Source organism: Falco biarmicus, chromosome 4 (genome assembly GCF_023638135.1).
Source record: "Falco biarmicus isolate bFalBia1 chromosome 4, bFalBia1.pri, whole genome shotgun sequence".
NCBI classification, from domain to species: Eukaryota; Metazoa; Chordata; class Aves; order Falconiformes; family Falconidae; genus Falco; species Falco biarmicus.
In genome coordinates this window covers 56,092,831-56,114,651 of record NC_079291.1, presented here as the reverse complement: position 1 = coordinate 56,114,651, position 21,821 = coordinate 56,092,831, and the positions used below count along the sequence as shown (strand labels likewise).

Sequence of the window (21,821 nt, the reverse complement as noted above, 5' to 3'; positions counted from 1 at the left end):
TCAAATTAGACATCTGGAAGAAGAGGCTCAGGAAAGTGAATTGGGTGGCTGTACCACATAGCTTTGAGGTCTCCTTCTCAGGTGTCTCGCTCCAGAGCTACTCAGATTTGATCTTGCTCTCCAAGCCTTTATCAAGATCCTGGTTTTAACTTTCTCACTGTACCGCTAAGTTCTTGCCTCACATCCTATCTCCCGCATAATCCCTGTGTCAGGGCCCGTGGGGGCTAAGCTTTTCTCCCATCCTTCAGCCACCACCCGGCCTTGCCAGACATGTCTGGTCCCATACCACTCCCCGGCCCCTGGGAGTTACGGTGGTTTATGGCTTGCAGTGCCTGAGGGGCAGGACATGGACCAGTCACAGGAACCCAACCAGAAAGGGAAGATAGGCAGGATGTGGGGACATCCTCCATGCCCTGAGAAACAAATTGCTCCAAATCCTTCTTCGGTAACTGAGAAAGGTATGGAGGGCAGAAGCATTTCAGCCCAAGCAATAGTTAAGAAAATGCCAAGAAGTTGAAGATTAGCTTATTTTGCAGTAAGAGTACAGCATGCTTAGCAGCATAACCTACAATATTTTCTAGATCAAAATATGATGGCAATCAGAAAGGAAAACCGAAACTCTTTAGACCAGCTTTTGCACTGTGCAGTATAAAGACAGCAGAAATATAATTGATAGGCCTGCTTGGGGACTGTCTGTCAATTTACACGATTGGTCTAACACATTCCTAAACCTGAACTTAACACCAAAAGACTTGCTGAATCTTTATGAAGAGAAAGCACTTCAGCATCGCAATTAAATCAATTGACTTAAAAAAAAAACAACCAAAAAACCCAAACAGCCTAGACCAGTGCCTGAGCCCTCCTCCTCTCCGCTCTAAGCAGCTTGCTCACGAAAGGTATTTCCCACAGGAATTAAGTTTTGCTGTGCTCTCAGCTTGATAAGGTACCGCTACTCCTTGAAATACATGATTGATTCTTTACATGGCTGTTAAGTGCCTTCGCTTTCCTTGGACTGATGCCTGTGGGAGGAAGGGAGTATTTTGCCGCGGAGAGCTGATTGCCTGTTTGATTCTAGTGCCTTACAGACAATAGCACTGAGGATTCATCCGTTCCTCCTCTTCTTGGGAACCTGGAGAGGCTTTTTTTAAAAAAAAATAATTCACTCACTTTATGTGTTTTGGCTGGGGGTTTGCAAATGGGCTTGTCTCCAGGCCATTGATGTGTGTACCACTAAGACGCTGGCACCTCAAAGCCTGACCTGGTGCTTTGTGCCCAAAGCCCCCCCCGGCTCCTCCTGCCTGCACCAGGGATGAGGACCCAGTGCAAGGGTGCAGGCTGCTGCTTCCTCCCTCCACCTGTTGCTTCTCCCTCCTGGCTGCCCATTTCTTCCAAGACTGTGGCTCTGGGTACTCAGGCTTTTGCATTCGACTTCTGCTGGGTTTCTAGCATTTGGTCTGTTATCAGTCAGCTCCTGTAGCAATCCCACCAGATAACCAGCACAGCACTGAAGCACATGGCAAAGCAAAGTCCACCTTATCTCCATTTAAGCCCACGGTTTTCTCTGTGTATCTCAGATCAGAGCTGCCTGTGCTGGTGCTCGGGAGAAGTGTTTACAGAAACGTGCCAGCTGAATTGCTTGCAGTTCCTAGCATCCGTCTGTGATAGGGGAGGAAAAATCCCTGCAGCCAGCTTGGCTGCCCTCCTGTCCAGCCCTCCCAGTTCAAGGGGCTGAAGTTCAGCAGGGGCTTAATCTAAGGTCCCTAAGCTTGACATTTTTTTTTCAGCTGGCACCAGAAGTGTTACTTGAGAGATGTGCACCCAGTGTACACCCACAGGTGTGTGCACACAGGCTGTTCCTGTCCCAAAGTGTTGAAGGACCTTGTGTGTGAGCTTCGCATAAATCACATTATTTTATGCAGCCATTCCTAATGCTCCATTATCCGTTCTGGGTGGCAGACCCGCTTGTGTGCATTTGTACTAGGAACCTGTCTTGCTTGTTGTTTATTTTCCTACAGGTAAATGTAGAGGTTAGAAACAAGTTAAGACCAGTTCCAGCCACGTGAGATAGTTTTACAATTCATGGCCACCTGAAATTTTTAATTTATCTTCTACACAACCTTAAAACTTAAAATGAAAAATAATTGCTAAGTGGAGTAATTATTAGTTCTCACTGACATCCTTAACTCAAATAATAAATTTTACGCCTTCTACCTGTTTCAGGCACTAGCTGCTAAAGGAATTGATTCAATGTCACTCAGCTCATTGGAAATGTCACCTTTAGCATCCAAAAATGCCAAAGAAAGAAGAAATAAGCGAAAGAAAAGGAAATCTTCGGGGGCAGAAGAGTATGGGGAAGATCAAAGGAATCCCAAGTGTGACTATGATGACGGTCAGAGGAGAATGGTAAGCCACGGTCTGAAATGTCACTTACTCCACACTGCGCTTTGCTGGCTAGGCCAGGCTCTGAATAGGCAATTAAGGCTGAAATGTTCAGCTGTAAAGAAAATCGGATATTTAATATCATGGCTGACCTACAGACAGTCTGTGTTAGAACAGTGAAAGGGGATATGTTACCAAATTTTTTTCAAAATTAATTAAAAATGCCCATTAAACATTTTTACAAATCTGTTGTTTCAGTTTTGGGGTTGATTTGTGGTTTGTTTTTTTTTCCCTGCTTCAAGATTACCCACAATCTTGTTTATTTTCTTTAATTTCATTCACCTGATTATATCTATCCTATCCCTACTAGAGATAAAATATTCTTAGAAGAAACCTGCAAAGCTTAAAAAGAAAAGGGAGGAGGAGGAAAAGAGGAAGCTTGTCTCTGAGAGCTTTATAAATGCTATACAAAGACGTTATTAACATTTTTATATTCCTTTGCTAGTTGCCTTCAAGTCAAAACTTTGTGGCACTTGTTTCTACTTTCTATTGCAGGGGGAAAAAATGGAGTGAGACTGTTGTTAAATAGGGTTTTATGTAAATGTTACTGACATGCATGAATATGAATTTGCACATGCCGTATGTATCAAATGATCATAAATAGCTTCAGATAATTAGTCTTTGCTTAACTGAGGGCAAAGTTTAAATCAGTTTATTTTGTTGTTTTGAATAGCCATGTAATGGGCTAAGTCTTTTTATATTTTGTTGTCAGTGAATTTAGGGATGTTTGGCAGCCATAAAAAGCTCATAGAAAAGTTGTAAGTGATGTAAGTAAATGTGACCAATTACTGACTCCCCAGCTCACAAAATTTACACAGAGATAGATTTCTGTAAATTACATGCATTTTTTAATCTAATAGTTTTTGTTGTTTTCTCATTGGTGGAATGGGTCGCGTTACAAATCACACTTCTGTTAAAGCTAGAATTGCTCTTTAGCTTCATTCTGGATGGGTTTCAAGACACCATGTACCAGAATGACCGTGGATTGGAGCTGCACATTGTTTCTTAGATTAATATTTTGTGTTTTCACTTTTCGCCCCTGGATGTCATATGCATGAGAAACATGGGAGACACATTTCAAAGCTCATAGTAAATCTTCTCTGCAAGGCTGTGTCTGGCATGGTTGGAGGGAGTAAAGCTGAGTCATCACTCAGATGCAATCTGAGCAGCTGGAAGTGTGTTGCCATCAGAAATCAGTCTCAATGACTGTGCCATGGAAACCCAGGCATGGATTTCTGACCAGTTAAAATTTGGTAGCAATCCAAACGGGTTGTTTTTAGTTAGAAGGGGCCTGGGGTTTGTACTCTTCCTTGTACCAGGGTCACAAAATAGCATCATTACATAACTCAGTAGTGTAAGCTACTGTGCAAAATGAAATCAGGCTTCATTTGGTTTGTCTGGTTTGTGGATGCTGTGAAGATCTGACCTCTCTTCATACACACTTGGCTCATGAGAAAGTTCTGAAGAAGCTGACAATTCTGTACAGGCCATAAAATCAAAAGTATTTCTGCCTAAATGCTCTTACTCCAATAATTTCTTCTTCAGATATGAGGGAAGGGGATAGGCTTGAACTTCTTACGCATTTTCTGAACATCCTTTTTACTCTGCCAGGGTTTAGGTTGTTTAGTCCTTGGCTATGTCTTCCTGATGCTCTGTCAGAGTTGCACTCTCACTAGCTGACATCAGAGTGGATCCTCAAGGCTGATAAAATTTGAGTGTGAGGGAGACTCCTGTGTGCTGAGGTTACTTACCCCTTAAAGCAGCCATATGCATTGGGATAATAATTTTACAGAATAATAAACCATATCCCTCTTCTTGCTCTCGTTTTTTTTTTTCCTTTATCACCTTCTTCCGTCGTATTCTGCTTCTTCTTCTTCCCTCTTCTTCTCATTTCCCCTGCAGTTCATTTCCTGCCCTGTTTCTTTATCTCTTCTTCTCCCACTGCAACGTTCCTTCCCTAGCTGTTATGAAGATCACAGATGTGTGATAATGCAGTAAACTGGAGCTGGATCCCCTTCCCTGCTCCTCTTTTCCACTCCTTGTGCTGCCTTCCCGGGTCCTTCGGCACTTACCAGACGGGGGTGGGGAGTAGAAGCAAAGGAAGTATCACACTACGAGGTGAATGCCACCTTGACCCTTCCTGTTTCAGTACATCTTTAACTGTCAAGTATTAGACAAATACCTAATGGCTAGGAATGACTGTTCAACCTCTTAACTTTGCAAAGGTTGGCTACGTGTAATTAAGTCTTTCTCTGAAGCACTTGATTTAAAGTGGAACTTACTGCTCTCCCCAGACCTTCCTTGCTCCTGAAAACGTGTTGCAAAATGTTGTTTCTCTTTCCCCTTTTTCCTTTCTGGGGGTTTCTAGACTCTCCTTGGCATTAGTTATGGTCCCAGTGCAAACTTGGTGAAGCGCAGAACCAGCCACGGAAGCATATTCAGTTTCCGACTCCGTGGCAGAGACACTGGCTCCGAAACAGATTTTGCCGATGATGAGATCAGCACTGCTGGGGAAAATGAAAGCCACCGGGGCTCTCTCTTAATTCCAAGATCTGGGAGGCGTCCAAGCGTGCAAAGTCAAGTGAGCCATAGTTCTCACCCTACTACTCCCAACTACACCCAGACGGGCAAAAGGAACAGCTCAGTGGATTGCAATGGTGTGGTTTCCCTGATAGGAGGAGGCACCGGGGCACTCAACCCAGACCCTACTTCTCCTGCAGGGTTACTGCTCCCCCCAGTTATTATGGAAAAACCTGGGACAGGCGACCTGGTGAGTACTTTATAACTTTTGTATGTGATTCACACTCTTGTTTCCTTCTAAATGTTGTTGGGATTTGCTGTAATTTGTACACACGATGTGCAGTCTGCAGTGAGAAACCCAGACCCAGCGTCCTAGGCAGGGTGGGAAGGCAATGGGCTTGTGTCTAGTGCCGTGTAAGAGGTTCACGACTTCTGGTGAGACTTAACTGTTCAGAGCTGGCTGGAGGCAAATACCTACGTCTTGGGTTTGATATGAATTTTCTTTCCTTGTAGGGACATTTTTTAAGTTAGTTTCTTTTGACATTTTAATATCTGACTTTGTCCAGTGGCTAGAAAATGATGTTTTTAACATGATTCGGTTTGAGTCTTACCATCTTGGGACTGCTTTTTCTCCCACTGGTTGCTATCTGTTTGCTTCTAAGCTCTGGTATTACGTATAGCTACTGTGAAGGGCTGTTCTTACGGTCCAAAGGTAGTTCCCGGAAGGGTTTAGCATCCAGTTGAAATAACACCCAGAAAAGATGAGCAGATGATCAACACACTTCAAGCCTTTTTCAGATTGTCAGGATCTTTGCTGCAAAGCACCACTGCTGCAAAATATTTAATAAGGCTGTAAATAAACTCTTAAGACAAATAACATTAGGACCCCAGGATGAATTCACTTGGAAAACCATGAGATGTTATTTTGAAAATAGCTGCTATGCAGGCAGGCAATTTGGACAGGTTGCCAGTTTGATGTGGTGGGAATTTATCTCTTAATGTAGATAATCTGCACTGGAGCTCATCACCCTCAACAGTCTTTAATGCAACAGAGGTCTAGTCACTACCATCAGTGTGGGCAGGATTTATTTCATTTTAGAGATTGAAAATGGGCCAGAATAATCTCTCTCCCTGAAAGTGCCTCTTTCTGTTAACTTTAACCACAAGGGGAGCCCAAGATGTAGAAGAATTATCAGAGGTGTCTTAAGTCAGGTGAGATGAAGTTCAAGCAGAGCAATAAGGTGCCAAAACCAGGTTGCATCGGTGGGGAAATAAGCAAATGTGATTCTAACATGTATTAGGCAAGGCATTTCCTAAAGAGAAAGGTGAGCGAGAAGGATCCCAGCCGTGGTGTCAGATTATCAGTAAATTGAGAAGTAGCTTTTTTAGAGTCAGGCGGCTTCTTCCCTTTCAAGCTTTGGACAGAATTTTTTTCCTCACCTATCCAGGCTTTCCCTGTAGTCCTGCAAATAGACTCTCGCACTGTACATGAGAGGAGAGGCCATGCTGCGCGTGGGAAGCTGGTTGGTGTGAGAATTATCTCTTTTGCTGACAGTTTTGAGGCTGTTACTGCTTTTTCAGATGTTCACACCTTCGTTCATTTAGGACTTTGGTAATCCCTTTTTTACTCTCTGCAGACAAGGAAAACCAGTCCTGAGAGCAGTCTCTAGACAGCTAAGCAACAGAAACACTATTTGTAGATAGTGGGAATTTTATTGGACTTAGCTTGGTGGGGGAAAAAAAAAAAAAGCAAGCAAGAAAAAAAAAAGCCCTGTGCATTAAAGAAAAAAAAAGTCTGAACCAAAGTAGAAAGGCCTCAGAAGATGAGCACTGGATGTCCCTCTTTTCTCTGTAAGGAAAGCAGCTCTGCAGGCTGCTGAGGATCTCCTGGATGCCAGAAAAAGCTTAACAAAGCACGAGAGCACTTAGCCTTTCACAGGAAATAATGGTATGTTACAGGATTGGGTCCTGAGGTGACAGGGAGGCTTTGAGCTCTGCCGGCATTTCTTTTCATTTGCCAGCTTCCTGCCTTTTAAAAAAATGGATGTGGAAAACTGAACAGCCAGGGTGGATGAGCTTGCTTGGCAGCTCCCTGGTCATCTAGGAAATAACACCCAGGCGCTATAGTAACAGATGCTCATTCAGTGATGCAATGTGAAGGATGTTGTGTCTTCTGCAAAACAGGTTTGGTATCTAATCTATCCAGAAAATGTGAGCTGGAGTTAAAAGCTAATTGGCAAGAAGCCCATTGCTGTACAGATGTATTCACTACAGGAACCATAAGCGCTGGGCACAAACGTGCAGCCTCAGCCGTGGAGTGCAGGCAAAAGGAAATAGCAAATCCAACACCTCAGTGTGCTGGGAGATAAATCAACATGCTTCTGGGCTTTTTGTTTGATTATTTTTTGCCTTTTCCATGTTTAAAATTTGACACTGAGTTTTTTCTTTGTCAGCAGCTCTGGCTTCTTTTTGTAGAATCTTGGTATGTTTGGAGGAAGCAAAAGAAAGATGTTGCAGGGTGAAGCTGAAGTTACCTCATTAACCGCATTGACCCTGCTGCTGTTATTTATTTTATATGAGTGTAAGCCCATGATGAATAAGGACCCACTTATGCTGTTGTATCTTCCCTGAACAAGAAAAGAAGGAGCAGTCCATAAAAAGCTATCACTGTAATATGCATTAAGCCCTGACATGCAGCTTCCTGAGGTGTAAGTGTGGCTTCACTCATGTAAACACAATGTCCGAGTTGATGGAGCTGGCAAAACACATTTTACAGCATTAAGTTTTGAAGATGCATTTGTTTAGGTCCCTCTGTGATGCTCAGTAGTATCAGATGAATGTAACACAGACCTGTCTGATTGCTGCTGAGTGGGGAGACCATTGAACCCTGGTTTGGGGAAAGCCTGGAAGAACACTTCGGATTTAAAAGGCACAGTAAACATCAAATAAGATCTGACCATCTCTGGTTTTGAGTTTCCAGCTTGCAGCCCTTAAGCAGACTATAGTTTCAGCAGATGGTTTCAAACTAGGACCTCCTAAGGTTTCTCAGGGAAAGCACAAAAAGTCACTAGCACTTTTGAGAATTTTAGCCTGATCAGTTTTAGCAACATTCAGCCCAAAGATTTCACCCCAGGCAAAGTAGTTGGAACCACGATGAACAGCTTTCATGCCTTTGTGTCATTGCAACTGCTACCCTGTGCCCCAGCCAAGGGCTGTGTGCCCATGGGAATGGCTGCGGGTGGCAGCTGAGCTGATGTGAAGGCATCTGTGCAGCTTGTGCCCTCTCCCCTGGGAGAGGTGGCTACAGCACATTGTCCTGCTGTTCAGGCTGGTGACTCAGATGCGTGTTCTCCTGACACTTGGCTGCAGAAGAGCATGTAAACTCAAAAATCCAGTTTTCAAATGGTCTTCACTTGGCCTTGGCTGCCTTGGCACAGATGGAAGTGAGTGTGTTCCCATGAGAAACCAAGTGTGCTTGCACTTTCCATCTCCATCCCCTAATCTCTGAATACAGCTAGTGAAACAGGAGAGATCTCAGATAATCTCAATGGATGGTGCTTAGGCCCATCAGCCTTGTCAGCTGGGGCAGTCTGACTGGTTAGCAGGCTTGCTGGCCATGGGTGGCATGGTCCATGCAGACAGGCATCCATCCGTGCACTCCTCCTCCATCAAAGCGGTCCTACCAAGTCACCAGGGCCTTCAGCGCACAGTCTGAGTAAGAGGATGGACATCCCATCCTCTGCAGGGAACCCATGCATATCTGCACACTTTGCTGCCCCCATTGATGTTCCCATGCCACATAAAAGCACTCACAAGGAGTGGTGGCAGCGTTGTTGGGGGGCTGCCCTTGGCAGCACAGGGGGTTACACGGCAGTGTTCAGGCTACAAAGCCCACTGAGGTCATATGAAGAGCAAAGTAGTGCAATATGAAATTACAGTCTGCAAACACCCTCCACAAAGCTGGCTCTGGGTCAGGCATCTTCACCTGGATGTGAAGAGCAACAGGCATTTAAGTCCAAGGGGTGCAGGGAGCTTGTCTTAAGAAACCCACCGTAAGTCCTAGTCACTCTCCTGGAAATCTGTGGTGTATCCTGCAGAGGACTGGGTCAGGGCCACTCCTGTTCTCCTACCAGTTTTCTTCAAGTGGTGCAGCTGCTGATTTCATCAAACTTACCCCAGTGTAAATAAGACAGAAGCAGAACCTGGTGACTGTGCTTAAGTTCCTAATGGTTTTTGACTTGACCTGAGATGCAGAGGTTTGAAAAATGATAAATTTTTTATGCTCCTGCTGATTGCTGGGCTGGGAGTTTGGGCTTTCACCTCTTTTAGAGAAAGTCTATACATTATGTAAGTAACTTCAGGGTACGCTACAACCTAAAGTTTCTGCGCATTCCTGAGGTATTTACTTGTAGTTATGTATTCTTCTGTTGTGTCTTGATGTTTCTTAGTTAAGAGGCTAGAGTAACATCTCCCTTCACAAGGTATTGATCTGTTTAAACAGAATTGGATTAAGTTAATGAGTTGTTACCTGGAGCTCAATTTATCGTGGGATCTGATGAGGATGAGTAAGATGTCACTCGTTGTCATTAAGAATTTCTCAAGGGTTAAGAAATGCACGTGACAGCATCCCCTCTTGCCTCCTAAAGCCAACTGGAGCCCTTTCTGGAGGGGAACTGCAAGCTTTTTGGTTTATCCTGACTTTCCAGTTATTTTTGAGATTTGAAGGGGCAGAGGAACGGATGCGGGACTGAGGAGGTGGTTGTTTGCAGGTGGGCAGCTGGCTGTTAGCTGGTGCTCCCCACTGCTTCGCTCTCCCTGAGGCATCTGCTCATCAGAGCTCCCCATCAGCCCAGGAGCAGAGCCGTGCCACCTGTGACATGGCTTTGGGATGGGCAACGAGGCTGAGGTCGGAGCTACCCGGGGTGTCCCTCTTACACTTACAACTCTTCCTAAATTTCCTTTTGGTAGCACATATGTTTTGTTTTGTTTATTTATTTATTTTTTTTTTTTTATTTTAGGAAACTAGAAACGCTGAGTATTGCTAGCTTGACAGGAGTGAAAACTAGTGGGGAGTGAGCCCTTAAGAAAGGCCAGGCTGCTTATCAAAGTGCCAAACTAAGGATTTAGAAGATTATCTTTTTTGTCTTCATTATTTTAAAAACCCCCAAAACAACAACAACCAAAAAGACCTTGACTTTTGCTGTTGCTGAGCAAAAAAAGCTGTTTTGCTGACCGCATTGGTGTAAGGTTTTCTTGTTGATCCTAAAACTGCCTGGAGGTAAAATTACTTTTTTTCCCCTTCTTGCTTTGCCACAGGACTGGTGAAAATGGAAAATGTTAGCAGTTTCCATGCTCAGAAAAAAGGTCAACAAAACAAGCCATCCAAAAATTGCTGCCAGTGTAGACAAAAGCGAGCTAGCCCTCTGCTGCTGTCACACAGAGAGTTGTCACCGTGGCTTTAGATTCTGCTCATTTCAAACTTTGCTTTAGCCCATCCTAAGCCTAAACCAGTCAGATTTGACACAAATATTGCAAGCTGCTCCAGTTTGTGGTGCATCTCTTTAAATAATCAAGCATACTCAAAATTGAATGGCTTCTTTTTAAAGCTGTGCTCTATTATGGTCACCTTCAATCTCATTAAATATTTGTGCTAGTGCCTTACTGGGTCCATTGTTCATGGTGTGGCCTGTCCACCTCTTTTCTGCTTGAAAAGATTTTTACTGTACAAGGAAAATTAAACTTGTCCCAGTTCCCAAATGTGGTCTTTAAAATGCTGCCATGTATAAGCACATCTTCACAGAACAGTTTTGACATAGCTCAGAAGTGTAGGCACTCAGAAGAAAATAATTCTGCAGTGTTATGCATCTTCATTTACATGTAAATTACTGAATTGTATATTTGTCCCTATAGAATTTAGCTAATCCAAAGGAGAAACATTTCCAGTCAATCAGGGAGCAACACAAATAATCTCACCCCTCTGGAAGTGCCCGTGTTTTAACTCCATCATGAGTTCTCATCTGGGTCCTAAGGATATTCCTTGCATAACTGTAGGGACTGCTGTTATTTTTGCTTAATTTCTATAGGAATATAAGTATGATGAACAACTGCGCCTGTATTCTCTCTGTGATGATAATAGTCTTTGTCCCGCTCCTGGAGATGCTCTCTATCTCAGAGTGCAAAAGTTGCTGGTTCCTTGCGTGACTATTAACTATCTCTGTACTAAAATTAATACATATATATATAAAAACCCTCTCACATATCTATTCTTTACAAAGAACAAAAGTTCAAGAACTTCCCTCAGTAATTTCAAGATTTTTAAGCAAATCACCTGGTTGGAAACTTTATTTCCTGGAAAAAATACTTGATTGTAAACGGCAAGCTGGCTATGTGATAGATTAACAGCTCTGTTGGGAAAGAGACTGGTCCTCCTGCCAAGAGCACAGCAGTGTTCCTTACACCCCACCATTGCCAGAGCCTGTGTCCTGGCTCCAGGGATGACCCTCTGCTGCCTGCCGGCTGGCAGGGGGAGCTGGGCTTCAGGCAGCTGGGCGAGCAAGTGGCTGGCACTTACAGCAGCGTTTGCTCTGAGCATGGGCCAGCAGCAAATTTACCCCTCCAAGGTGAAGGAAGGAGCCATCACAAGGCTTCTTCGGAAATACCCCTGTGTGTGTGGAGGTCAGCGACTGCTAGCAGTCCCCTTGGCTGCAGCAGAGCTCCTGAAGTCCTGGGGACCGCTTCTCATGACATGGGTCACAGCACTGAGAATGCTGGGCTGGAAAGAAAAAGAGTGACTAAAAAACTTGTTGGGTTGAGAATACTGCATCAAACCTAGGGAAAAAGCCAGTTCCCTGCTTTTTTCCCCTATTATTATTATTGTTGTTATTATTGTTATCATCATCATCGTTATCATAATTATTATTATTATTGTTATTTATGCAGGACATGCCAAACCTTTTTAACTTGAATTTTTCATTTACACGCCGGTTTAGTTGAATAAAAAATCAGGAGGAATGAATCTCTGAATGTTTTTCCTTTGACTTTTTACCTCTGCAGTGAATTGTTTTTGCACCTGTAAAACGTGGCTTTCAGAGAAAGGCCACCAACCCATAACTTTTGCAAAAGCACTTCTGCCTGCATAAAGGGGAATATAGTATCCTTCCTGACAGTCAGAAAACTGGTACTTCTGGGGATGGGACTACCTACAGACATGCTGCTGGTACATCCTAGGCTTCCAGTCAGATGGGATGGGAAGATTGTACAGTGTAAGAGTTAGATGATCCAGAGGAATTTGAGATTTGAGGTTTTGTTATGGTTCATTCTACAGACAGAGGGAACTGGAAGAGTCAGAGTTTTATTTGGCTTTTTTTCCCCCTTTTTTTTCTTTTACGTTTTTATTTTATTCTACTTAGAAATTTGTCTCCCTCATGGTTTTTTATCTCCTTGTCTACTTATTTCTTTTCAGCCCCATGTATTTGTTATGTACTCCAAACTGGTGTAAACGATTATGCAATTTTGTAGATGCTTTCTTCATTAATAAAACATTTGTGGTTGTTTCTTTGGTTTTTATTGGATATTTTTAAGGCGAAGGGCATCAAGTGAACTAATGCATCTGAAATACTGTTCCTGGTTTCCCCAGCTCCTAAAGCAAGGACAGAGAATTTTCTTGTTATGTTATGCACAAGCAGGAGTCTCTTTGAATAGGTTCTGATTACACCTCTGCTTTGGAGATGACTGAATCATTAACTGAATGGACGAGCCGATTGTTTTAACAAAAGAGAATGTTTTAGAAAGGAAAAAAAAAATAAAAGCTGTTTTGAAGCATTACTGCTTTCTTGGCTTAGCTAATGTTTTAAGTGCTTGCTTTAATGTTTTAAGTCCTTACTCTTCTCTGGTCTTGCAGCGATTGGTATTTTTAACTACAGTACTTTGAAGTGACCTGGGACCAGTATTCTAGCTATTATTTTCGGTGTCAACCTGTGGCCCAGCATCTGTGTCCTTTGTGACCATCTGACAAGGGGATGTCCCCTGCCCTGAAGAGGTCACACTCCAGACAGACAGCTCGTAGGGCTCCAGCGCTTTTTCCTGCCATTCTCACAGAGTTGCCTTGCTTGAAGAGCAGTTTCGGTAGAGAAATGGTGAAGAGGAGGGATCCTGAGTCCCTCTGTGTGCTGGTGGCAGAGCTGTGGAGTTGCTGCCCATGGCATATCTTGGTTGGCATCCTGGGTGCTACTGGGGGTGGTTAGGGCCATTTCAGACCCAAGTGGTGAGAAGATCCAGAAGACTGAATCCAATTCCTGTAGCTCATTTGACTATGGAGAGGCAAAAGCAGCTACTCTGACATCTCTATAAACCAGGAGTTATCATCTTCATAAGGATTTCTTCTCCTTTCACATTTCCTTGAGCTATACTGCAAGAGCCATCAGTACCCATCTATCTACAGTGCATCTCTCTTGCTTACATAGTGTATCAGAACTCACAGCCTGTATGCTTGGAGGAGCAGGACAGGCTGTTAAAACATTTATTTTGTGAGAGTGAGTGTCTCAACCAGGAGGCCTGTGACAGAGAATGATGATGAACCTGGCTTTCCCAAATCCTTATACCTCGGCCCCCACCTTTCCTTCTGCCTGTGGGAGAACTAGAGGAGTAAAGCTAGTGGGATTTGTCTCTGTATAAAGTGGGACCTCTTAATAATAAAAGTCTTAACATCTTGCTCCTGTGAGCTGACAATATAAAGTATTTATTACAGTGTGTGTCTGCAGCTATACCGTGTTTCTGGCTGACTTCTGAAACCCAAGCCTTCAAAAAGCATAAAACTAATTTAAAATGAAGCATTAAATAAAGACAGATTGGGAGTTCTGTTTTTCTGGTATTCTGTTTCTTTGGGTTTGGGGCTTTTTAAAAAACTTTTCCATGAGAAACATGAAAATAAGAGAGCTTGGGTTATTTTTTATTTTTTCCTAAGAAAAAAAAGAAGCTGAGATTCTCCCCTAATTATGGAGCTTCAGAATCCCTGACACCAAAGATCACCAGAATGACAATGTGTTCCTGAGATTTGGCAGTGTTTCAGAACAAGAGAAAACATGTGTTGAGGAGTCAGTTTGCTTGGTATGATATCAGAAGCCTGTAATGGAGCTGTTGCCCACACCCCTTTTTCACTTCTAGCCGTATAATTAAACAGTTAACACATTTCAGAAATAATGGATTAATTAATGTAATTAAGCAGGGCTTCTTTCACAAGCAAAGTGCTTGCTGAAGCAGCACTGCTGTTTCTCTGGCATCAGAAGCATTCCTTTATTTTCACCTGCATCTTTCACTGGAAAACGTGAAGGTAAAGGGCAGGACAAAGTTTCCAAAATTGCTCAAAGTGTCGTTTTAAAAAGCAGTACTCTGTCAGCATGTGTCTAATTGGGAAATCAGTGAGCTTTGGACTTTTCAAATGGGAAAAATAGTGCTTAGTCAATTTTGAAAATGCTACCATATCTGCCTTGGTTTTGTTCTGCTGATCCAATGTGTTCATTTAAACAGACCTCTCCCTCAGATGAGGCAAGCAAGAAGCAGCTTTTAATGCCCCACCGCCCGTCGGTGGACCACTCGGATGAACCCTTTCAGAGGCAGAGGGCAGTGAGCGCTGTCAGCATCATCACCAGTGCCCTGGAAGGTAAGACATGTCTTTAGTTGCCCAACTCAAAGCCATATGCATCTTGATTGGCAGGAACAAAGTGACACCTAATATTAAACAAAGAACAAAGAACCCTAATATTAAACTCTCATTGTTTTTCAAGAAGGCATTATAGAAAGTTATTGCGACCCCTATGACAGAGGTAATGTTGTAACAGAAGGCAAAATAATAACTGCCTTACCCATGGACTTGTAAAAATCCTGAAAAAAAATAATGCTGGCCATATAACCAAAATCAGATCTGATAAGATTTTGTGCTCCCGTGGCATTTGATTACACAGGGCTAATGAAGATGCAGGGTGGGGGAGCACCAGACTGGGTGACTGTAGGTACATTTCTATCTCATCTCTCCAGAGCTGATGCAAAGCTTGGCATGTGCAGTCACCAGCTACATGAAGAACTTCCAAGCTGTGGGGGAGGAAAGTCTCCTCCTTGCAGAGCAGCTAATGGGACAGTTTGGTGGGTGTTTGAATCCCACTCTGAAATTTAAGGATGCTCAAAGGACCCATTTGTCCATGCAAATATTTCCAAGCAAATGTTTCCATTGCTCATTAGGCTGCTCATTAGGTGAAAGGGATTTCCCTTCCCTTTCTTTCCACATACAGGAACTTTGCACTTCTCTTTCACAAATTCATGGATAGCAAGACAACAACTTACAGCAAGACTTCACATTTTAGGTTCTTTACATGCAGCATGAAAGGGCTCCTTACAGTTCCTCATGTCTCCTACATTGTAAATTGAAACAAGATACGAGGCAGCAGCTAAGAGTATAGGAAAATGTTTGTCAAGAGCACAGTGTGGAGCAAGGGAAATTTCGGATTCTCCTGCAGCCTCACTGTCTGTGTTAGTGAAGAATAGAAAGGCAAGGCAAGCCAGAGGGGCTTATCTGGGAGATACCTTGCAGAAAGGGACTGGACCTAGCCCTTTGGAGACAGCCCAACATGAAACCACAAAGCCCTCCTTCTTCCTCAGCTTTTTACCATCGCCTGTGGTTATATTCACCAGTATTGTGCCCAGTAAAAATACATATATGTTTAAATAAATAAGGAGTTGTATTCTTAATAGGTAAATAATAACTTCGATGTATTCCAGTGTTTAGTTTACTCCACATATTATTTGTTCTCTGAGGGTTTTTTAGCAATTAGCTTTGTGATTGATTTGCTTCTTTGCAGTGTGTCAAGAATGCCTAAAAGGTCTGAGTTGGACCTCTTATTTATGTAATGGTTATTTCTATTATTTCTTACCACAGAAACAGAGACCATCAAGTCTAGGGTAACTCAGAGGTTGTACATATTTAGCTTCATATGGAAAACTGTTTCAATCCTTATCAAAGGTTTCCTAACTCCCAGGCTTTGATTAGTCATTGAAACTGAATACGTGTTAACAAGAGGAATATCGAATAAGAATAAAATGTATCACAGGCTTTACCTGTAATAATAGCTCTATAATTTGTGCCGAACTGCGAAACAGCCAGACCAGTAATCCCTTCCCTTTCAGTTACCTGGTTTCTCCTCTCAGCTCTTGGGCAGTCATCATCTGGCTGTTTTTCCCCAGACATTGTAAAGCCTTGCAGACAAGGAAGGACCTAGGCTTTTTTTCATTTAAAAATCAGAGTAAAAATACCTCCAATACAAACTTTGACTGTGTTTTTCTGACCATTTTTTAAAACAATATAAAGTAAAAGAAAAAAAGTTGAGTCCAATTTTACCCTTCCTTTAGCAGATTTTTTTCAAAAACACTATTAAATCTGTTGCAATTTCCAAAGATCACCTATGGTGGGAAAGGATGTGGCTTCTTAATTGATTTAAACCATTTTAATGCCACATCACTGTCAAAACAGGACAATCACACTTTCCTCCTTCCCTTGCTGTGCTCTTGCAGTTTGATTTGACTGTACAGTTGGTGTTCATTTGGGTCAACCGGTAGAACCAGCTCACTGAGAAGGTCCAGGCGCACAAAAACTGGCAGAAGGACAGAGAAATAATATGTTGGTGAGGGTGAGAGGGATGAAACTACCCCTTATAGCAGCGACTTGGGCTTAAAGGGGCTTGTGTCCTGTGAAGCCTCAGGAAAAAGTCACTAATTTGATGTGTCCACCACGTAGGTCCCCAAATTAATAACAGTGGAATAAGCAGGGTTGCTGAGGAGTGATTATGAGGGGTATGGATGTAGTCAGGTGTTTTCTGGATTTACCTGGAAAATTAGAACGTTTAGGAAGTGACTCCCTAAACTATTACTTTCAGAGGTGGCTTTCCAAAAAAATGCAAATTTAGGATTTTGCATTGAAATTGTTTGGGTATGGATGGTTCTCACATCCTTTTAGAGATTTACCTCTAAACGTTCTGTTTGGAGGCTGGAAAGACATAGTTATTTCTCACAAGCAGTTTGGTTTGCCAGAGATCTTGGAGCTGTGTAAATGCCTGTGCAAAACCTGTGCATGTAGGATATCATCTGATACTTTGAAAGCTTGCTAGAAGACACCTAATACTGTAGTTCTGTTGTGCAATGAAGAAAAATGCCCAGAGAGTTCATCCTGACGTGAGAGAGGAGGCTGTTTATAAACCGATTGAAATAACAGCCTTGGCTAAAGTTTTCCTGTTATCAGTGCAGGTTCTAATTATATAGACTAAAAATGTTATACAGCATTCCATGCCCATAAAGGAATCAGAAAAGGAAAGCATTAAGCAATTCCGCTAATCATTATCATTCAGTCATTAACTGTCTTTTTTGGCTTTTCTATTTCACCGTTTAGCGCAAATTATACTTATGAAGCTATTTCAATTCTTTTGTGCTCAAGGAAAATGAACATATAAAGGTTGTATTTTAGGTAATATTTTAAAAGCACCTTTAAAAAGCACACTGGAGTTTTAGTAGCATTTTCAAAGTGACTTATGGACTCCCCTGATTTTGTATGTGGGCCTTTCAAAAGAAATCAGATGCTTAATGTGGTTTTGGATTGCACATCAAGAACAGAAACCCTATTGATAACCAGTGATGATCTGGCTTGCAAGTGCTTAAATCAGCTCTAAATATTGGATTTAATCTCTTTCATCTCTTAACTGCCTTAAAAAGTGTTACTTAAGATACTTCTAAAATGTGACCTGAGGATGAAAATAACGTATTCTACTCCAAGTTAAATGAAGGCATTGTATTCTTATCCATTTGAACTTGGCAAAATGGAAAACAGAGTAAAAATCTGAGGAGATATATATATATATATATATATATATATATATATAAAATACTGGACTTTACATATTTAGTGTGATTGTCCCTTTATGCTTGCAACACTTTTAAAAGGTTATTACTTTCAGAATAGGTCACTGTCTACTAAGTGCAGATCAACTGGCAAAAAACCCCGAAGTGTGTAGTTTGCCAGCCGATTAGGAAAAAAATACTTTTATCCTAAAAAAAAGTTTGGGGTAATTCAGGGGTCTTCCTCTATGTTATGAGTCATTTTAAGTGTTCTCTTGTCATATAACTCGGTGTGAATTGACTGTTACTTTACTGCTTGTGACTTAGAGCTTGAGGAATCACACCAGAAATGTCCTCCCTGCTGGAACCACTTTGCTGTTAAATTTCTCATTTGGGATTGCTGCCCACTTTGGCTTTTAATCAAGAAATTTGTCAAGTTTGTGGTAATGGACCCATTTACCGACCTCACCATCACCCTGTGCATTGTGCTGAACACGCTTTTCATGGCTTTGGAGCATTATAAGATGACGAAAGAGTTTGACCACATGCTTTACATAGGCAATTTGGTAAGTGAATGCAAACTTGAAGTGCTACCTGAGATGTGTTTGTCACTTTTTAAAGTTTTAGCTGCCGTTTGGGAAGACCCTATTTTGATATGCTCTCAGCGTTGCTTGGCCTATGACATGTCATAGAATCAGAGAATTATTTAGGCTGGAAAAGACCTTTAGAATCATAGAGTCCAACTGTAAACCCATGTCAAGCAAGTCCACGTAGTCACCTCTTTCCAGGGGTGAAGAAAAATGAATGAAGGACACAGGTCTATTTTTATTAAACTGACATATTCTAATGTTATTAGTAACCATTAAAGCCATGTTTCTGGGCTGTTCCTGATAGTTATCTACTTTGTATCTGTTTAAGGAAACAAGATAAGAGAAAGGTTAATGAGGTTTATTTGGGATTTCTGGTAAAGCAATGATAAGGCTGCAGTTCTTTGTGACTAATAGTGACTTTTAAGTTAATAAAAAAAAAAAACCAAACAAACAACAAAAAAACCCAACAACAAACAAAAACCCAAACAAACTACAAAAAAACCCAAGGCAAGATCTTGGAGGGAAATAGAGTGGTGTTTGATTGTAGCTGGATATGTATGCAGGAAGGTGCCTATGGTACATTTTCTGTATGTCCTTGTATGTCCCTCTGTGCCTCCCTGCCTTGCCCAGCAGTGTATGCTGGGTCCCATGCAAGCCCCCAGGCAGAGGGGACATGGAGCAAAGAGTGACTGATGCTTTGAGGGGAAACTCTCCATGTGCAGGCTGGAGCAGCCGGGGATAGAGCTGCGAAGTAAGCAGAGACTGCACTTCTCCAAGGAAAAGCAGAGTGACAGATCTGCAGCCAAACTGCAGGGACAGCAGAAAAGCCTTTCCAGAGGCGATGCGGTACAATTTGTTACCCCAGGGGGCCACTCAAATTCTGCAGTTAGTACAAAACGGAAGCTTTTTCTTTAATCTTCTTTCTCTGAGTTTATGTTTGAAAGTTACTGTGGTTTACTGCTTTAAAACTTAGTGTTTAAAATCCTTTTAATTTTAGAAGGGTGTGTACTGGAAGAGGCACAAGCCATCTAGCTATGGCGTGGTGGAATTGCCCCTAACATCTAGTGGTAGAAGCAGAGATATTCTGTAATACCATAAGTATATCTGGAGTAACGTGTAATGTGGATGCTGCTAAGTTTGCATTGAGAAGGTCACAGTGGAGATGAAAAAATCCCTTTATTTCTGTAAAAACGAAGGCTGCAGTATCTCAAAGTGGGATTCACCTTGCCCAGCTTTAGATACTTACAGCGCAGAAATCTCTGAGCCAGTTGCCTTTGTCTCCCTTTGAAGTCAGTGGAGAGTAATGGACAATTTCAAGGCACGATTTATGTGATGTTTTAAAGACATTTACTTTTGGATAAGGTGAACTATGTCCTGGAGGCCAGTGACTATAGTGACCATCGACTAGAGTGGGAGTATGCAGAGACACCACAGATGCGACATCTGCCTTTAGTGAGAGGCATCCTACGCTGGCAGGTTTAGGTGGGTAGTAGCAATAATCAGGCTTTTTCAATCAGTCCTAGCATATCTGGTACATCATATATGCATTTTTTTCTTTACCCCCGTCGTTGTTATTCTCAGCTCTAGGCCTCCTTGGCCAGGTTGAGCTGCTTCTCCTAGGCTGTGGGACCAGTCTCCAGTTTTTCAGCTGCTGTGTCTTGGCAAATCTCCCTCTGTTGTTGTGCTGAGCAAAAATCTGTTCGGGTCTCTCTTGCTTCAAACCCATGCTCTTACGCTCTGCAGAAAGCAGTAGATAAGGGTAGCTCAGAAAGTCATCTCACTGGACTGCATCCGGCTCTACTTTGCAGCCAGCCTTCCTTGCTGTTGCTCAACGATTTGTTAGCCTTCTAAGATGACTTAAAAAAACTCCTTCGGACCCAGTATCCACCAGAGCAGGTGGCAACGTTGCTGTTTCTCCACCTGGCACTTGGGATAGTAAATGTGTCTGCTCCTTGCTCTGCTTTTGGTGGATCAGCTTCTCCCTTTGCAGACCACAGGCAGTGAAACTTTAGCCCCTGGCATCCCTCCTGCCAGCACAGCTCCTGCAGACCTGCTGGGGCTGAGCAGGACTGTGCCAAGTGCCAACAAGGCAAGAGACACAATGACTAGAGGGAAGAATTGCAAAGCAAATTTTGCACAATTTTGAAAAATAAATAAATAAATGAATAAATAAATCTCACTGTGAGTTTCTCAGCACTGCCTAAAGCTATTTCTCCTCTTCAAGCTAAAGTGTAAAATAAGCAAAACAGCTTGCTAATATTTTTTGTAGCAGGCTGATGGCATGGGACTCCCCTTCCCCTGAGATCCCAGGATGGGTTTGTGAGAGGCCAGACCATCCCAGCTCCCTCTCACCAGCCTTACTACATAGTTACTTACCTCCATAATTGGATTGATTGCGAGTAGAGCAGGTCAGAGGAAGGTATCTCCATTTTGCGGAGGATTTTGCAGAGTCATTAGTAATGAAAAATGACATTTTTTGCAGTCTCCTGTGCAAGTGAAGGGAGTCCCAGCCCCAGGGCAGGCTGCCAGGTGACTGCATACCCTAAGCCGCAGGCTGCCAGACCCCTCCTCTGCCCCTGCGCGGGCTGGCTGTCACCTTCCCATTGCATCTAACCCTCCTGTGATTATACTAGCATTAAATGGGGCCAAATATTAAAAAGGGCAGATCTTTGGCATTTGTTCCTCAAAACAAATGTTTCTGAGAGAAAGGAAAGAATGAAAGCAGAATATAGTTGCGTTTTCTCCAAGAGCAATTCTTTGTCTGCTGCCAGTCATTGGAGATCTCCCGTTCTAGTTGTCTATCTACTTCACGCAGCATCTGCTACCTTCAGACTTTTTTAGTTCATCAGTTACAGGAATCAACATTTTCAAATATGATCAGGACAGCCAAGCTCATGTACATCTTTATGTCGTTCATCTGCCTATGCAGTGGCACCATTTAAATAATGGGTAGATAGAGCAAGATTCCCCCAATATTTTTTTCCTTTTGAACTTCAGATACCATGATACTTTATTAAAACCTAAAAGGCTGAAATTATAGATAATTTTTTTTTTTTTTTTTTTTTTTTAAGGCAAAGTCTTCCAAATCAGCAGTGTCATGCTTGGCACTGGTGGGATCTTAAGTTACTTGTTTCCTTTCCAGCCTTGATCATATTAAATATCCGGCCTCCTGGACAAGTGCAGTCACCGCATACCAGGTGCCGGCAACCTGACAACTGCCATTTGAAATCCGTAGCTGGTACCCGTATATGATTCCTGATGCCTTTAAGAAGGCTCAGACATTTTGCTTTCTTACTGTGACATTTCTTTCTCAGAAGGCTATTGATTCAAATGATTCAGGCAAAGAAAGTGATCCTCCTGAGTCATTTCTCAGCAAGACGGTTGCATAATGTTCGCAGC

The 21,821-nt window shown here is 42.5% G+C and overlaps 1 protein-coding gene across 3 annotated transcripts in view; it reads left to right on the top strand.

The window, feature by feature from the left end:
• The window catches only part of LOC130148743 (sodium channel protein type 5 subunit alpha-like), a 215,420-nt gene that overhangs the window by 96,879 nt on the left and 96,720 nt on the right, over nt 1-21,821 (top strand). For 2 of the 3 annotated variants that reach the window (XM_056337668.1, XM_056337666.1), the window contains 4 exons: nt 2,221-2,403; nt 4,808-5,209; nt 14,485-14,617; nt 18,160-18,398. In XM_056337668.1, the coding sequence (XP_056193643.1) occupies nt 2,221-2,403; nt 4,808-5,209; nt 14,485-14,617; nt 18,160-18,398 (957 nt within the window). The remainder of the gene's footprint in view (nt 1-2,220; nt 2,404-4,807; nt 5,210-14,484; nt 14,618-18,159; nt 18,399-21,821) is intronic. The other variant, XM_056337667.1, reaches the window with a different exon arrangement.